Source organism: Ambystoma mexicanum, chromosome 12, assembly GCF_040938575.1.
Source record: "Ambystoma mexicanum isolate Mex_15411 chromosome 12, UKY_AmexF1_1, whole genome shotgun sequence".
Lineage (NCBI taxonomy): Eukaryota > Metazoa > Chordata > Amphibia > Caudata > Ambystomatidae > Ambystoma > Ambystoma mexicanum.
The window spans coordinates 1,183,074,287-1,183,093,921 of NC_090936.1; the positions used below are offsets into that span (position 1 = coordinate 1,183,074,287).

At 43.8% G+C, this 19,635-nt stretch overlaps 1 protein-coding gene across 5 annotated transcripts in view; it reads left to right on the top strand.

The window, feature by feature from the left end:
* SLC38A1 (solute carrier family 38 member 1) overlaps window positions 1–19,635 on the top strand; it is a 697,300-nt gene that overhangs the window by 664,185 nt on the left and 13,480 nt on the right. For all 5 annotated transcript variants that reach the window (XM_069629833.1, XM_069629835.1, XM_069629832.1 and 2 more), the window contains 2 exons: window positions 18,059–18,200; window positions 18,284–18,381. In XM_069629833.1, the coding sequence (XP_069485934.1) occupies window positions 18,059–18,200; window positions 18,284–18,381 (240 nt within the window). The remainder of the gene's footprint in view (window positions 1–18,058; window positions 18,201–18,283; window positions 18,382–19,635) is intronic.

Below are 19,635 nucleotides of genomic sequence, written 5' to 3' on the forward strand. Positions count from 1 at the left end.
ACTTGCCTCAACAATCTTCTCGGGTGTTGTTGACCCATGATCCCTCTTCTGGGCTCAGACCCTTTCTTTACAATTAGTTCCCCTCAGCAGGGCTCAGACCAACTTCAGTTACAGACAATCAAAGACTTTTGAGTGTGCACGGGATTCCATGCAACCCACTGCAGGACCACTTTGATTTTACAGTTCAACAATTCTTCTCCGCTCAGTAGGGGCGGGGGCACCAAACAGAGACCTTTGAGTGAGCATCCTCGCCGCGCCGGACCACTCTGTATCTAGTACCTATCTTGGTTCCACAAAGGATAATTGTATAGCAGTTCCCTTTCTTCATACAATGTTGCCGCTTGCGACCTTGGGCAGAAAACAGTCCGGTCTGCTATCAGTTTCTCCAACTCACTGGCTGTGCTGAACTCTTTGCCGTTGGAGTCAAGAATGGCACCACTGTGGCAATCGCTTCTCCCTGCCCTGGCTATCAGTGCTGGAGGGCCATGTGTACCGTTGACACGCTACACCATTCGTCAGCTGCAATTCCAGGTCTTATGTTTCTTTTCCTTGAGGCTTCATGAAAGTCACAGTACTGGGTTGAAAAGGGCAAGGGTAATTCCGTCATTGTCGTCCTCTTAGATTTCGCCGCCTTTCTCCTCGGTTTAACGTGCTGTCTCAGAATAGCTGCTTCCTCATGCGTTTGGCCTTGTTCATAGTGCTGTGAGAAACCTGAAGGTGTCTCACTCGCTAGTCCCCGGGGATCTGTCATCCAGGTGGCCAGGACATAGCCATTGCTATTGGATCCAGTTCCTGGGGGTGGACCAGTGAGGGAGGATGAGGGGTCCTCAGGAAGTGGAAGTGGGACACCGACGGGTGAGATGCGGTATCCCCCTTCTTCCAACACCTTTTCCCCATCCCACCACGTAGGATACTCAAACTTTTCCCCCCACACCTCCCCATTTTGCGACACAAATTCTTTAGCATAACATGAAAGAAAACGGACTAACACCCGAGCCGTTTACCTGACATGTCCAAACACAAGGGTCAGGCACAGTCAGGCAATTGACTAGAATTACACACAAATGATGGCCCTTTCCCTTCCCCGCAGGGATAAAAGGTGGTGCATGAGGGCACACTACGAGCAAGGCAGACCGCACAATGATTCAGATATCCCAGTAAGGCAAAGAGGAGGAGAAAGGCTGTGAGAACCGAAGGGGCGACAAGGAGAGAAGCAGCCTTGCCCTTTCCGACCCAGACCTGTGAAGCCTCCATGAAAGGAATCGCAAGACCACGAACAATAGCCAGCGTGTGTTGCAGCAGATGTCAACGGTACACAAAGCCCTCCTACACTGATCAGGACAGGGAGAGACACTTTCTACCGTGGTATCGTCCTTAACTCTAGAGACAAGAAAAGCCAAGTGGTTCATCAGAGCCGGTGAGTCGAGGGGAGAACCGATAAGAAACCAAACTGTGTTGAACGAAAATTAAGGGAAAATCAAAGAACTGTTAACTCCTAAAGGGAAGACCAGCTGCAGAGGGGTCCAGCACCACGTGGGGGCTTACTCGAGATACCCTGGTTAATTTCCCCATTGTTGAAACTACCGATACCAGAAGCCATTGGGAAAGCTGCAAGTAAAATATCTAAGTGGTCATACAGGGGTCTAGCTAAATCCTCTAAAAAGTCTTTGACCGGCACATAATCGAAAAGCTAATGGAGATGAATCCTGCATAGTGAGAAAGGAGAAGGAACATTGTGTTGGCAAGAGTGAACCCGACAGAGGCATGTCCTCAGGGGATTGTCTAAAAGGACGTTAAGACAGCAAGTGAAGTTGTTTGGGAAAAGCTGTAGTGAACCTGACGGAGGGAGGCTAACATTCGAGACAGTTCTGAGCCCGGAACAGAGGGATTCAGGGGTGAAAAGTCATCACCTAACGTACATACAGATAATAACTTTTTATTGGTTATTTTGAATACATCAGGTCATTAGAGGCAAGAAACTTTTTTTGTAGAAAAAGAGACTTTACCACCAGAGGTCCTGATACCTGAGAATGGAACTGTAGTCTCGTGCTGGGAAAGCTCGAGTGTGTGCTGTGCTCCGGAGTCCCGTCTTGTCCACTGCTCAAAATGTGGGGAAGGGATAACCCCGGCTACCGCATTCTGACTTATCATTTTGTGAACACTTCCTCCTTTCTTGTGAACATTATCCCACACCCTTTTTATTTAGTTGTAAGGATTGGCAATAGGTTTTTCTTAGTATAGGCCCTTTTATTTGACAAGACGCCACTAGGACTGCCTTATTATTATTTGATGGTCGTAGCTTGCTCCCATCTTAGATTTAGGTTTAGATAAGGCAATTTTCCAACCTGCAGATACAGTTTAATAAACACCCTTGAGCTGTGATCATGTCTGTCTGTCTTTACTGTTGCCACCATGAGTTCCTTACAGTGTGCTTTCGTGCTCCACCTTTTACCCGTGTGGGGAAGTGTGATGGAAGTCAGGTGTGTGTAATTATCAGTAACTGCCTGACTCTGCCTGACCCCTGTGTTGGCACATGTCAGGTATACGGCTCCGGTGTTAGTCTGTTGTTGCTCACAATGCCCTTTCTGTGAAACGTGTTTGTGGTGCAAAAGGGCAGGGTGGGGTTTCCTGGTATCCTACCTGGTAAGATGGAGAAAGGGTGTTATAAGGAAGGGGATACCGGGATACGTCTCGCCCTTTGGTGACCCACACCCACTCCCCGAAGAACCCCATCCCGGTGATCCTCCCGCACTGTTCCACCCCCACAAACTGGATCCTATAGCGATGGCTGTGTCCTGGCCACCTGGATGACAGATCCCAAGGGACTAGCGGGTGAGACGCCTTCAGGTTTCTCACAGCACCCTCCAATACAGAAAAATGGAGAGCCCTGTGTGGCAGCCCTCTTTATTCTAGTACCGCCTAACTCTTACTAGAAACCGCCATTATGCAAAAAAAATATTTTATCATGAAATGGCTATGTTTCCCTTGTTTCTGATCAGTATTCCACTCTGATCCATAATAAATGACTCCACATGCACTCCTATCACCACAATCATGCCCCCCACAACAGCACTCCACCGTTCTATCGTCCTCCCGCGCTACCTTCCCTCTCTCTGTTGCCCCTTACCCTTCCTCCCACAGACAATGGTCTGGTTATCTCTGGCAGAGACACAGAGCACTGCACAGCGGGCAAGACTTGTCACTGTAAAACCACTAGGGTGGTGAGTGGCACCCTAACACAGCATGGGCTGCAGCCAGAACCGGATTGAGCTGGATGAAAGTTTCAACGTCCACAGTACGTTTCCATGCTGTAATCCGGCAGAAGCACCTTAGTGTTTGAGTGGAGTAAACCTCTCACAGTAAATTATCCCCTTGTCTTTGGCTGATGGACCACTTGGTTGCACTGCAGAAACCTGTGCAGAGGAGAGTGGGAAGAAACTGATCACTTACCGCGACCTTTTTGTAGCCAACTGGGGGCAAACTCAAAGCGCCAGGAGTAAGCCTGTCTTGGAAACAAGTCTTCCTGTGTGGGACACTAGGGGCCTCATTGTAAATTTTGAGGTGCAGGAAAAGTGCTGGTACAGGTGGCAGTAATTCTGTGACTGCCACCATTCCTGCATTGCAAGACCTTTTTTTAAATTTTGTTATTAATTTGTTCAGTTGTAATATCAACTTTTCAAATTATGTACGCAAAACAATATTTTTACAATTAAAATCATTGGATTCATCATACAAATCATTTCATCAAACAAGACTAGAGCAAAATTAAAAAAAGGAGAAAATGACATACAAACATACAATGGTTGTAGTAATAATAAAAGAACAAAATGATGACAATGATCAAATACAATAATAACATAATTTTCTTATACAACAACTTAATTGAGATGCAGGAACAACAACAAAAGCGAAATTATTTGCCCAAGAGAGTAAGATCCCAATTATTTTATTTTATAATTAACAGGGATCTGAATTATCTTGCTCAGTAAGGGTCCGGTAAAACCATATCCAAAAATTGGACAATTGCTATTTGTGTTGAGATTCTTGGATTAAAAAAACGTATTTGCCATTTTTGAGATGAGTTAGGTGGTTCTGAAACATTAGTTTGTCCTTGAAGCATTTACTTCGTGCTCCACTTACTGCTTCACAATCCACCAATAGATGTTGTACAGTTCCGACTTGGTTTATATTCTGGCAGTGCCGGCAATAATTTAGCTCACTTGAAATAATTCTTCTCCTGTGTAGTATATCACGAGTGATATATAGGTTTAACCTAAACCTCAAATACTTCCTCCTGGTAAAGGGACATGGATGTTTTGTGAGATACGATGCTATTGTCCCATATTTCTTCATCCCAAACAGGAAGACATCAAAGTCTTTGTGCGTCAAACATTTTGCTATGTTTTCTGCCCAGTCATGTTTGAAAATGTTTGTTTGAGCCCGATCAGGATTTGAGATAAGTAAATCTACGGTTATAGCTGCATCACTGAGAGCGTCTAAGGTGTGCTTGCGCCATCTCCGGGGAAAGTTATTTTTTGACGTGAGTAGATTGTGTGCTACAACCTTCGGGATGGTCGGTTTCTCTAGGCCTGCTAGTGCCTTTCGAAGAAAAGCGCATTGTTTCCACAACCCCTGTGAATAGAGTGATGTGATGCCTAGCTCAAAGCGAATCAAAGCTGTAGGTGTACCATTTGGTAATTACATTACTTGCTTCCAATAAGAGGTCTCTATGCCACCCCAGAATTCGCGATCCTTCAGTAAACAGGCTTCTACACCATATAATAAGATAGGTGTTACTTTCATCTTATAGAACATGACGATGTGTTTCATTGAGAACTTTCCAAACTTTCTGAGAAGAACTCTAGATTGAGACACCAGAGATTGCAGCTTGTTTCCCACTTCGCACTTATATTGTGTTAGTGATTTTTTATGTTGTATAACTACGCCTAAGTATCTATATTGGCTTACATTGTCGATTCTACACTGCTGCAGTTGCCATTTATGATTGCATGCTTTGAAGTTCCTTTTTGGGTTACAGATAACTATCTGAGATTTGTGAGTATTGATGTTTAAATTGTTAGCCTGGGCATATATGCCAAGTTGTTCCAGCATATTTTGTAGTCCTCTCGATGTCTGTGATAATAGGACTAAATCGTCCGCGTATAATAGATACGGGACTTGTTGTGTTCCTATTTTCGGGGGATCTCCCACACAGTCAAAAACTTGCCTATTTCTAAATATAGAAATTGAACAGAAACGAAGCTAGAGCGCATCCCTGCTTTAGGCCCCTCTGAGTGATTATTGTTGGCGACAGCATTTCATCAAGGGTTATGCGTACTTGCATTGACGTATTTGTATGGAGCAGTGTTATTAGGGATAATAAAGTGGGACAGTTGTATTTTCTGAGTTTGAGCAAGAGCAGCTTCCGATCTATTGAATCGAATGCGGCTCTGAAATCAATAAATCCCAGATATAATGGTTGTCCTTGCGTTAACTGTTGAGCTTGCACCATAGCAAGTGCAAAAATGTTAGGAATGGTGCCCAATCCCCTAACGAAGCCCGAGTGAAATGGATCTTCTAATGATTTCTCTGCAACCCAAGTATTCAATGCTTTAAGTAAAATTCTACAAAAGATTTTCCCTGGGGCGTCCAGTAACGAAATTGGACGATAGCTATATGGAGATAGGCAGTCACCTTTTTTATAGATCGGGACCGTGATTGCTTGAATCCAAGTTGGTGGAAGTCTTTGGCTGTGATTGATTGCTATAAAGATATTAAACAATACAGAGGCCCATAGTACTGGGTGCTTTTGCATAACAAAGTTGGACAGACCATCAGGGCTGACTGCTTTCGACTTGCTAGCAGTTTTTATAAGTTCAACAATCTCGGTCTCATTAAATGACAAGTTGAAGGGAGTCAAAGCGTTAGATGTGTGCGAGACCGAACTACTTACTGGAGCGGCATAGAGAGCAGTAAAATACATAACCCAAGTGTGTGAGTCAACAGCAGAGGACTGAGCACAAATCTGATGGTGACCCAAAGCTTGGTTCAGAGCAGCCCACATCTTAGAAATATTTCTACTAGCAAGTACATTTAACATTTCTGCTCCATCTTTCTGATAGAGCAGTCCCCGATGTCGCTTTACCCAGTTTCTATAGTTGTTGTGTAGCTTTCTTGACAGAGTCGTTCTAACAGTAGGAGGATGCATTGCGAGTTTTCTTAATTCTGCCCGATAGGCAGTTTTTCTTACATGTACCAAATTGTCAAATAACATTGCTCGAATTTGACTCTTTAAGGAGTTTGTTGAAATGCATCAAAGCATCCTCCGACCATCAGAGCCGGCACCTGCCTGAGTTTACCACCAAACAACCCTTTACTGGTTCCCTTCCAACAGAGTCACATTTCATTTGGACACCAGCTCAGTTATCAGCATAGTATGATCACTGGCCTCAGTAGTGATGACAGTAAATGTATGTACAATTGGCCAAAGTGCTGCATTTACATAAATATAATCAATGACTGATGACAGTGCCTTTATGACAGGTCGGAGCCGGCAGTATGTCAGTTGCAAATGTCCCTTTCAAGACATGAGACCTCTATGTTGGACTAGGGCTCTCCAACGTAGATTTCTTTGACTAGTTTGCCTATTCACGCTCTCTATGCACCTTAGATTTAAGTCGCCAGCGAGAATTAGGAATCTAGTTTGTTGATCGTTAATCACCATATCCAACAGGCTATTCAGATCTCTAAAAAAGCAGTCATCGCTTATAGCAGCAGGGTTCCAATATACATTTTAACACACCATAAACATCAACAGAGGTGCTAACTTTAACCAGCATCGTGAATTCACAGCTGTGAAGAAAGATCATTACTCTTCTTGACTGCCGTAAGAAGTCCTGACATTGGCCTGCTCATTGATGATTTGATGGCAGGATTCAAGAACACTTCATGGCTGTCCCAGATCGGAGGTCTTATCAACCAAGTCTCTTGTAAAAGTACCAAATCAAAGCTATGTAACTGATCTTGATCATTATTCACAAGATGCTTTTGGCCCCTGGTGTTCCAACTAATAAGAGTGAGCATTTGTGAGTTTGTTTTTTGGCTTAGCTATTTTTGCTGGGTGTTGTGCAAGCAAGTGCTCGGCGTGCTGAAAGTGACATTGCTTTTTGTTTTATTGGACATTGAAGGTTTTGATTGGGCCAAGTGAGTTTGGTGTATCTGAGATGGGGCCGCTAGAGGAGGCTGGTTATACTCAGGTAAGGCCGCTTGAGGGGAAGAGGGATCAATGCTGAGATCAAAGCCTAGTACAGCAAAGAGCCCTTCGACTGCCAGATAAGATTTTGCACCACCCTGGACTCTATCCAGAGTCTCACGGCATTTCAATTCCTGTTGTCCACAAATTCCACCAATGCTAAATCCACAGATGCAATATCTTAAAGCTCTTGGATATCAGAAAATATCGCCATCACAGCCCTCCGATTTAAATCATATTGGATGGATGGGGAAGGTTTGCAGGCCAGAATTAGAGAATGCGGAGCTGGTGTCGCCTTAATGGAAATATTTTTCTGTGTCAAAGCCTTTTTGCTAGGTTTTTGGGCTTCAGCTGCCTCTTTCACCGATGTAGCGGTGGGTTGCAAATTCCCCAGTGCACTCTCGATTAGGCGAATAATAGCACCAGACAAGTCATTCTTGGGGGGCAATTCACTCACTCGCGCGTCAACTGAACGTGCTGAAGAGCATTCATTCGGGCAGGGTTCAGCATTTCCTATTTTGAGAGTCTCATGAGCTACTTTAGGGAGATGTAAAGGTGTGCTCATCTTGTCTGTCATTGAAGGTGGATCCTGTTTATGTATTGGATCGGTGTTTACCGAATCTCAAGTAGCTGTTTTATTCTGGTCGCATTCACAAACTTTCTTAGGCATCTCTATTCGAGATTGAGTGCGATCAGACATATATGCAGCGACTGCCTTTCTTATTTCAGTTCTATCGCGATCAACACTTGGTGCATTCTTTCTTTTAGAATTCTTGCTCGAATTTGATTTTTGACTATTAGAGTCTACAGAGCCACAAGGTGAGGGGGGGCAAGTTGTGTTTTGCGACCTTATCACCTGTAGAAGCTCATTCGGGGGCGGGGGTAATTTAGTGCTTGAGCAGGTTGGAAATTGGGTACATCCATTGTATTTGCTGGGCATACATTTTTTTGATGGCCTGAGAAGCAAGCATATGGTTCTTTTTGGGGAGCGAGATTGCTTTCAGAAACTGTTTAGTTGAGGAACCTCCGGTATGTTTTACAGAGGTTTCATTTTTGGATAATTTTAAATTTGGTTTTCAGGTATTCTTGATTCTCTTATTCAGTGATTGTTGTGGTATCACGGCACTGGGAGTAATTGTTTTCGTATTTTTTTGTTTTTTGGAGCCGGGAATCACTGGAATGAACATAGGATACAGTGTGCCTTGAGGAATTGTGGTTGGTTTAATTGATGGAGCCACATTCGTCTCGTTAGACAAGCGGGGAGCATTTGCTGACAAATCATATATGATTGAGTCAATATATGGTAAGGCACAGGGAGTTCCTTCGCTTTCTTCATTCGCTATAGGGGCGACACCGAGAGTCCCTTTTTCCGAGGCATAGTCAGTTTGGCATGCTATAAAGTGAATAGCTGCCTTCAATGACGGAGCCGAGGTATTGAGGGCCGAATGCTGCTGAGCCTCACGCTTTGTTGTCACGCGGTAGCATCAGGATTTTCTGCATAGACATATCTTGCATTAACAATCGATTATCTTTGGTTTGATATATTTTCCCTAGTGCCTGAATGGCCAGGTTCATGGCTTGTAGTGTGACATCTAATGATGACTCCATTTTATGTGTACAGAATGACGTATTTATTCCCGGTGAGTTCGTTTGTATACCGCTAGTCTCCGATATAGAAACAGAGGAAACGGTTTCTATTGAGGTATGAGTAACCTCAGAAAACAACATGGGGGACTTGGATAGGTTTTCAGACAGCATTTTATTAGAGAAAACAGAATCGTTATGGTCCAAATCAATCACGGCTTCATCTTTCACCGACGGGGTTAAATAAATAGATGTAATTGGGTATGTTATCAAGTATGGCCGTATCAGAAATGGAATGGCAAGACAGAGGTTTTAAAGACTGCACCTGTTGCATGCCTTCCAGAACAGTTGGAAACATAAACACTTTTTTAGACACAGAATCAGATAATGCACTACTGGGCATCTCCTTTTTCTCTACAGACTGCCCTCTCTCCAGTCTGGATTTAGCCCTATGCGCTGAGAGTGGTCCGCTGCAGAATAAGCGTATGTCCATGTTGGACGTCCCCCCTGTATTTTTATTTTTTATTTATTTGCATTTGCATTTGTATCGCGCACTTGCAGCCCAGGGACATAGAGGTGCTGTTACAAGAATATGTGAATATGTAAGAAATTTGGCATACAGGTTGAGGCGCCTTAGTCTTCCCGGTAGGATACAGCATAGCATGACCGGTTACAGGTTGCATACATGCAGAATGATAGAGAACAATATGCTGGTTCTACCTGAGAAGGGTGGTACCAATTTATAGCTTTTAGTTGAACAACTTAGTTTTAATGGCTGTAATACCTTTGCTTCTAATGGGCATAGAGTTTAGGTGCGTAGAAGCGTGCAGCGGCCGTGCCAGATTTTCTGTGGCGGTTGTTATGCTGAGGAACTGAAGCATTCCACTTTTTAAAGTGAGCACCCTCATCCTATTGGCGAGTCAACTGTTTGCTAAGCCACACCGCCCACACTCATTCACAACAGACCACGCTAAAGGAGCGAAGCCCACGGGAAGCACCTCCCGCCTCAGCGACAAAGCAAAGAGGCGAAGAGGTACTTCCTGGTACTTCACTCGGTGAGCACATGCTGGTGTGCGCGGAGGGCCGATTAAGTAGGCAGAGATGCAAAATAGGTGTGGCTTCAGTGCTAACACGCTATGAAAACACAGAAAAATGGCTATAAATATATATTCCTTGAGATTTATGTATTAGAATGCTCAATATTACGGTCAATTACCGTTAGTCCAAGTGTAAGTCGACACAAATGAACAGAAGTCAAAACAAGCGAAGGTTGCACAGGAGTAAAGCTGAAACAGAAAAGCAGCGTGCCGAGGCGAAGAGGTACTTCCCGGTACTTCGCTCAGTGCGCGCGCGCTGGTGCACGCGGAGGGCGGGTTAAGTAGGCGGAGATGCAAAATAGGTGTGGGTTCAGTGCTGACACACTATGAAAACACAGAAAAATGGCTATAAATATATATTCCTTGAGATTTATGTATTAAAATGCTCAATATTACGGTCAATTACCGTTAGTCCAAGTGTTAATCCACACAAATGAACAGAAGTCAAAACGAGCGAAGGTCGCACAGGAGTAAAGCTGAAGTCCAGAATCAGAAAAGCAGCCGGCCGAGGCGAAGAGGTACTTCCCGGTACTTCGCTCGGTGCGCATGCGCTGGTGTGCGCGGAGGGCCGGTTAAGTAGGCGGAGATGCAAAATAGGCGTGGCTTCAGTGCTGACACGCGGTAGTCCAAGTGTAAGTCCACACAAATGAACAGAAGTCAAAACGAGCGAAGGTCGCACAGGAGTAAAGCTGAAGTCCAGAATCAGAAAAGCAGCGTGCCGAGACGAAGAGGTACTTCCCGGTACTTCGCTCGGTGCACCGCAAAACTACAAGTTTGCCAGTAGGGGTTACCTGAGTTACCTCCAGCCAAGAGCTGGAGGTAAATCAGGACCCCACTGGCAAAAACACTGGTGCCAGAAATACTGGCAATCCCCCCCATGGAGTCCGTTAGGACTCCATGGAATGGGGATTTACTGCCGTTGCCCGCACCTGGAATATCAGGCACAGGTTATGGTAGGTCAGTTTCCCGGTATCCCGCTGGAATTACTGATGGGATACTGGGAAATTTATGAGGGCCTAAGTGTTAAGGACTGATGGGATGTTTACCAACTTAGGCGGAGAGTTGGGATGGTGAGTACACATGTTTACAGAGTAAAACACTCAAGCAAGCAACAAAATACTGGGGAAATAAATCCAAATGAACACACAGGCATCCATAACACGATGTAGAAACAGGAAAATGGGAAGGATGTAGTCCAGACACAGACCGGCTTTGAGACTCTTGGCTAGAACCTCCAGGTAGAAGCATTATTATACGTATATACCGTTTCTTTAATGTTGCAGTTACTTTTGACTACATTACAGGGGGGACCACCCACTGACCATCATCAGCCCCTCTGCCTCGAACTCCCGCTGACCCATTTAGAGCATTGGTTTACATGAAACAAAGGTTGGACCAGTGGATGGAAATGACACGGATTATTCAAAACATATTTTTATACATTTTAATCAATAAACACATAGTACATTATTGTATGCAATGTTTTAAAACCATAAATAACAATTCATCATCATATACTTCATATATTCAACTTTCATCCACACTCCCAAATTCACTCATTCATTCAATCACTTCCTAAAACAACAGATTTTGCTCATTACACGTAATGTATTGTTCTCTTAATACATATGTTTCCAAAACATAATTATCATAAGTATTATTTGGCCCAGTTTTAACTTTCAGGGGTCGTGTTATTTCGGTCAATGAATTAACCAAAATCTTGTATAGTCGTCGACACGTGTTTCGGTCCACATTTAACAGAACTGGCTGTCTTTCGTTCTTGAGACCTTACACAGGACGTAAGGCACAGACAATTGGGTCTGTCCTTGTGTTTGGAATGGTGTAAATCAGTTTTCAACCTAAAAAACATACATAAAGTGCCATCAATATCCAGTGTCATCCCATATTTCTTCACTTTAATGACTGTTATTGTCATGTGTGTATAACATATATCAACACACCAAACTACTCACCCCCATGTGTCAATTCACGGGATGGCAAGTAGATGTATGGAACAGATCCTTCACGGTGTCTATGGCTTAATAAAGACCCTGTGAGACAAACAGAGATACGTCTAAGTGCTCTGTATCAATTTCTACTCCTATTTCATAGTAAATGCTTGCAAATGCATAAAATTCTAGACTTACAATTCTTATGTCTAGGTAGCCACAGCAAACGAATTTTCAAAGTTCTCGTTGTCTTGATGTGCGTCAGTATTCCCCTGGCTCCAGGTACCTCTAAAAGCCAGAATATTCTGTAGTCTCTTATGTCATGTCTATCCGATTTATTACCGTAAGCCCTCCAAATGGAGAAATATTCACTCACCCAAAAACTTAAAAGGACTCTGTGAATCCCATCATCGGGTTCTGCCAATCTATTCCTCAGAATTCCTCATCATTCACACAGGTGCAGGAATCTGCTGAAATACAGATAACATATCCACCATGATTTTCCTTAGTTGTGGGCAGCAATGTCTAGGATTACTTAATAGTTCATATTTTCTCTCCCTCCTGCCCCCCCTGTGCGGGTATATTGAGGGTTAAGTGATCTCTTTCACTCATAAAAGGGGGGACCCCCAGTATGTCCCTGTGGTCTGTGGATTGTAGCAAAACACTACAAAATGACACCAAAAGACAACCAAATGTCGACGACTAGAAGTGTTATTACACCCCGGTTAATGAACATAGCATTTGACTAGTAACATGTACCGTCTGGGAAAAATCCAATCGACGCTCTCTGGTGGGCGTACTCTGCCTCCAATGGTTTTGGACAGAGTGCGCGAGACTAGTATTGTATATGCGCCCTCGCGTCCATGTAAACATGGAAGGTGGTTAGTTTTCCAGCTAATAAACATAACATGCTGGAACAGTCCCCGCCAGCGCTCTAAACCTTGGCATATTCTGCCGCCATTGCTTTTACATTAGTGCGCGGGGCTGATAGTTCTGAAAAAACCTCGCGTCCCACTTACATATACAGCCACATTCATTTACTACGCTCTTCTCAATGTTATTCTCGGGGAGTAGACATACGGGAAGCTACCTTGCATTTTGCCACAAAATCCGTGTTCAACCCACAATAAATGCCACTGGCTTACCTTAAGTGTTCAAACTAGCTTGCAAACCGTAGCATGTCTCGCCGGAGCCCAAAATATATCAGCAACACAAACAAAGGACTGCTGCCTTTTATAGGGCATCCCAGCGCTATAGTCATAGAAAAGGGACTAAAACCTATTCTGAGTAGAATCGGAGTCTATGCTTAGACGCAGGTGCAGAGATCAAACAGAACTCTTAAAAAAAAATTTGTGTGGTGCCAAATTATGCACTCGTGTAGGCACATCAATCATATATACCCTGTACACATATATGAATAAAATCCCAAAGTGCACTAGTGTGTGTAAACAGTGGAAAAATATACATATATTTTTTCTAAATGCACATGATATCAAGAAAATATTACCGCATGAGGGAATTACGTATTCCATTGTTTCTTTTCACTTGCAATTGGACAGAAACAGTTGGTACCAAGGAAAACTGTAGTCGTGTGTTGGGGCATGTTGTCACAGGGTAGTGTGGTAATGTGACTCCACCCTGTTGTTATTACTAGTGTATAACGGAGCACAATTTTCGTTATTCATGCCTACCTTTTTATCATGCTAACGTGATCTCTTTCAGACAGATGTGCCTCATCTCGTATGGTATGTTTCTCTGTCCAGAGGTCATGCAAAATGTACCTATCTTGAGAACCAGTATAGTGGGGTACTCGAAAATAGGTTCAATTCTTTGTAATAAGGGCATTCCACTCAACTGATACATTTAAACCATTGCGCACAGTGTCAAGGGTATATATCCACCGTTGTTCAATGCGGTGTAATATTGTGCCCATATCGCCACCTCTCATGTTTGTTTTTACGTGCTGCAACACAAACCATCTAAGGTCCATGTCCCTATGTTTTAATTTAGTAAAATGTTCCACAAGGGGCTTATCTGTAACTTGATTTCTAATACATCTCCTGTGTTTCAATATGCCCTGTCTCACCTCACGTGTGGTTATGTCAACATAAAGTAGTTGGCAAGGGCAAGAGGTCACATAGATCACATTTTTAGTTAGGCAATTGGTATGGCAGTTCATTTTCCATTTAGAGCATTTACACAGCAAGAATTCATCAACAGCAACCACCTTATAATACGCTTTGTGATAGACCCACCCACCTACAAGCTAACCTCCTTAAAACTCCCCCACATTCAGAAAAGGAATTGGAAATCCACAAATACCATGGACCTCAACACCAGACTGGAACCCACAAAACCATCAACTACTGTCTTAGAATCAACCCACATAGAAAAAAGAACTGAGACAATCCAAAAATGGATTACAAAAACACAAGATTAATAAATAATAATAATGATATTCACTGGCTGGAAAAGATGATATCCACTGGAAAAACCGTTGACCCCTTTTCTAAAGAAAACAACGGCGAGTTGGGTACCAACTCACCTCAGAGGCCAGTAGAAAACGAACAAAAAGCAAAAACCTATACTACACGGAACTCCTCACAAGCTCAAACACCCAGAAAGTGATGTTCTCGGTTATCAACGAGATAAGAAACACAACAGCCTGCAACCACACCCACTCCCTCACATAAAATGTCCAATCACCTTGCAGACCATTTCAAAAACAAAATCACAAACATCCAGCATGTAATCAAGGGGAATGCCCAAGAACACCAACAAACCTCAAACCAGCCAACTCCGGGACAAACCACAAGACTTAACTACGTCTCACTAATTTCGACAAGAAAATGTGTTAGGCTAGTGAATCAAAGCAATAGAGCAGGTTCACCAGCAGACCGTTGCCCACCAGACATGTACAAGGCTATCCACCCCAAGAAAACACCTCTGGAATACTTCAGGGCCTCTTTAACTATTCACTGCCAACAGGAGATGTACCACGAAGCTTCAAAATGGCATACATTAAACCACTCCTCAAAGACTCCTCAGGAAACATACAAGACCTAACCAACTGCTGACCGATGCAGAATTCCCGTACCTGGCGAAACTCCTGGAAAGCTAAGTATATGAACAAATCCTGGAGCATGTATTGTGCTATGAGCTATAAAACCAGGCACAAGTTGGTTTCAGACCCATGAGAGGAATGGAAACAGCACTACTATTTATCAGGGATGACCTAAAAACGAACGCAGACTACATCATCACCTAAGTGCTAATACTACAAGACCCCTCTGTGGCTTTTGAATCAGTCCACCGCAAAACCCTCATCAAAAGACTTGGAGAAGTAGGAATCAGCTACACTGCTTTACTATGGTTAAAGTCCTTCTTAGCAGAAAGAACGGAAACAACCTGACTAAGCCCTTTCAAGTCAGCACCACACACACCAACCTGCAAGCTTCTACAAGAGTCATCACTCTACCCATCTACATGACCCCTCTCATCATTCTCATCAAAAGACATGGACGCACCTGCTACAGCTATGCAGACAACACACAAATCATCTATAGAATCAACACTACTGAAGAACCAGACCAAACTTGTATCAACTGCCTCATACAAATCAACAAATGGATGAGCACCAACAGCCTTAAACTCAACCTGCTCAAAACAGAAATCATGATCACGCTCGTCGAACCAACATCACCTTCCATGGCCTACCAAAATGGGAAATCAGCCAAAACCTTCCAAAGTAGTTAAAAACCTCTGAATATTAATGGACAATGACTTAAACTCGAACCACAAGTCAACATCGTGGTAAAGAAGTGCTTCTTCCACCTACGCGCAATCAAGCAGATACTAGATTTCCTCAGTTTACCACATAGAACCATCACTGTCATCACCATGTCAAGAATAGACAACCCCAACAGCATCTCACTACGGATGCTGGATTACATCACCAAGAAACAAAAGTGAATACAGAACTCAGCAGCAAGACTACTCCTCAGACTGACTAAGACAGAACACATCACACCAGCACAGGGAAACCTACACTGGTCACTAGTCAAAAAAATTATGTTCTTCAAAACGCTTTGCATAACCCACAGAGCAATCCACGGTTAAGGAGCGGAATACATACAGGAAGAAATCTCCATCTACAAACCAAGTCGAACATTGATGTTGAGCAATGGTATTCACTTCTCCTGTATCTTGGCAAAACCTTGGTACTCACTCCCCAAGGCAATACAAACAGAAGAACACCTAAAATTCAGCCAATTACTAAAAACATGGCTTTTTAACTCACCGAGCTAAACAGGAAGTACTATTGAAGAGAAGCAGCCAACCACAACACAAGGAGAGACACCACAAACTAAAAACAACCAAAACCATATTAACAGAAACTGGGCTTCCTCTACGAAATAAAGCATATTAATGCAAACCACCATACACGAATATGAACATAGTCAATCCAAAATAACTGATGCAGAGAAGCGCACAGACCACTCCCATCACCAACCCTACTAAAAACTTGCCATTTTCCGACAAACACACCCCCGACCACCAAACAAAACACACATATCTCTTCCACAGCACAAACGAAAAAATCACTGTAAACTGTGCACCCTCTTCAACACCTGAATCAACACACTACAGAAAACTAAACTACAGACACACAAACAAACCCACAACAACCACAAACAACCCCATACAACCCACTCACACACCAATACCACACAAAGCCCACGGTATCCAGTGAATGAAATGAAAATATAACGAAATAATACCAAAAAAAATACATATATATATATATATATATTCAAAGCACTGAAAACGTCAGGCAGGGTGAGTAGCACTCTTCAGTCTTCCAAAATTAGCAAGGTCCGGACATCAAAGTTGAGAATAAAATATAGTCTTTATTTATGCCTTGCAAAGTGGCAAAAAGGTTAAAAAGCCATTACAGTGAGGCTCTCCCAAAGTGCAAAAATATCCATGCGCGTTAGGAACGTTAATATATATATGGAGGTGGGGTAAGGGGTTAAAACGGGTGTGGGGAGTTGGGTGGGGTTTAAACGCATAGGGAAATGGGGTGGTTGGGGGAAGGACCCCCCAATAAAAAAATTAAAAATGTATATTTTTTCGTTATAAATGTTTCATTAAAAAATCATTCTCTGAAAAAGATTTTGAAAACATCACATAGAAGCCAAACCCACACCAACTATAATCAAACCCAACACACAACAGCACAGCACTCTCCCTCTCCATCCCACCAACTAGCCCACCTGAGCCCTTCCTCCTTTTCAGATCCGCCAGAGCTCCTGGAGACCATGAAAATGGCAGCTGTGCGCGGTAGAAATCACAATAACCTAACATTCTCCTGGGCTGTCACTCATAGACTTGCCCCGACGTTCTACCAGCGTTCACAGACAACAGGACACGGCAACATTCAGCAAGTGGCTTTGCAGGTTTCATAAATAAATACTGAGGTAGCTAACTAATTCCTTTTGTGTTGCTTAAATAGAGGAAATTAAAACTCCAAACCTTCTCAACCACCAGGATAGCACACTTCCAACCCCACTACTCCCACTAGGTGTCGAATGATGGCAGCTTGAGCAGCTATTCGGACCATCAGCACCCACATAGCGGTGCCATAGGACGGCCAGCGTCTTTACCCAAGCACGACTAGTAAAACATGATCTGATCCGCTACAAAAGTAGTTACAACCAACCCTACAGCTCAAGCAGAAGGCAGTGGAGAATTGAATGATGGCATGCACCAATTGCCAACCTTCTAAGGGTATTGCGTCCTTTTGCCAACACTCGTTTTTCCGACAGGTGTTTCACCGCAGCAGTTTTGCTGAACATTTTCATCTAAATGTTTTGGGTGGTGTGGGAAAGGGTAAATAAAGGGTTGGGGGAAGGGAAATGAAAAAAATATCAAATCAAGGGGGGTTTAGAGGAAACCCCACTAAAATAATGTTTTAAAAATGTCGATTAACTTTTTCAGCAAAACTCCCACGGCAAAACACCCGTCGAAAAAAAAGGGGGTCCACAAAATGATATGGAAGCCTTCTAACCGAGGTGTGCCGTTTTGCTTGTGAGTGAATGTTCATTGTACCTGTTATGACGATAAAATCTGCCTAGTTGTGACAGGGAACTCTCTTTCTTTTGCCCGTTCCCTAGGTGCGCTCTTCGCTGTTTGAGCTTGCAAGAAAAGCGAAGCCCAACTTATGCCAACACGTCACGGTGACGCTGATTCTCTTGGCGGCTGTCGACCTCTTGGTCATCTTCATTCCATCCATGAAGGACATTTTCGGAGTGATAGGTACGTTATACATCATTGCATGTTCCTCTATACAAGGTTGGTTCTGTGCAGGCTGTTGGTCTTGACCACTTTGCATCTTTTAGGGGTGACTTCGGCCAACATGCTCATCTTCATTCTTCCCGCGTCGCTGTACCTAAAAATCACACAGGGAGACGAGGACGAGTACAAGCAGAGGATCTGGGTAGGTCTTTTTTTTAACCATTTGCTTAGTACACTTAGGGCATCGTGGTGGAAAAATATCCTCCTCCAGGGCACGCTGTACTTTTCCTAAAACTCCAGCTGAACAAAATTACAAAATATAACCTGTATCTATCCGGCCCACCAGGAAAATGGCGCCAGCGGTCCGTTCCCCTATCTGTTCATGAAAATCCTCCGTGGAATTCAGGCAGCCTCCAACCGTGTGGAGGCTCGGAGCGGGGAATGCCCCATTTCGAGCCTCCTCATTGGCTGAGGGGCTGCCACACAACCCCGCCGGGGATGAACATTCGAGGGATTCTGCCTGGGGTATGGACCGGGTGAGAGCCAATCAGATTGCGTATTGCAATCTGATTGTCTCTCGCCGGGTACTTATAAGACTTATTGAGGCAGATTTATTTTGCACAGCGGTTCTCATCCCACCACAGACACTGAGTCTCATTTCATGCAGCCGCGGGCGTAATCTTTGCCGCAGAAATAGCTGGCGGTACATCCTCCACTTTACCTTGAAAAATCCCCGGATTTACTGTGGCGGAATTACCGCTCATGTTAACTTTGACGAAATGCCCATGGGGTCCTAAAAACTCCAAAAAGGATCCAGTGTTAGTTCCACAGGACCATTTGGCGGTAACGGTAAACAGGTTTGGAGGTAACTACAACACCCAACTCATAGCGAGGCCCACTGTCATCCTAAAGTGGATCGAAGTGGTCCTGTTGAGAAGGGCCGAGCAACACTGCATAAGTGACCTCCCCTCCAAGCATTCTCTCACCACTCAGCAAAGCCGTGCACAGGTCTGGCGGATGAGCGGTAGTGGTTTCCAATGGAGACCTCCACTTGCCAATGCCGACTGCTCTGTTGTGGGGAGTGCGTATCCCTGTAGAAACTCATGGTTACCGCCCACTGGAATCTTTTCACAAGGGGGTAGCTAGGGAGGCCGCCGGATGCTCCAACCCCCCTTTTTGTAATGTAGCCTGAATTGTTTACATGAAACCTACAGTAATCTCCCCAAAAAACGAATGCGAAAATCCACAGGCCAAAAACACTGAATTTAATGAATGCAGCATTGTTTCACTTCTTACTAAATAAAAAGCTGGGAGGTGGGATAAGGGTATACATAAATGTAGGGAGGTGTTGGGGGAGGGCTCTGGGGAAGCACCTCTGCATTAAAAACAAATGTAAATGCAAAAATTCGAATTTTTCAAAATCAGTGTTTTGGGCCTTGGGATTTTCCCCCGTTAT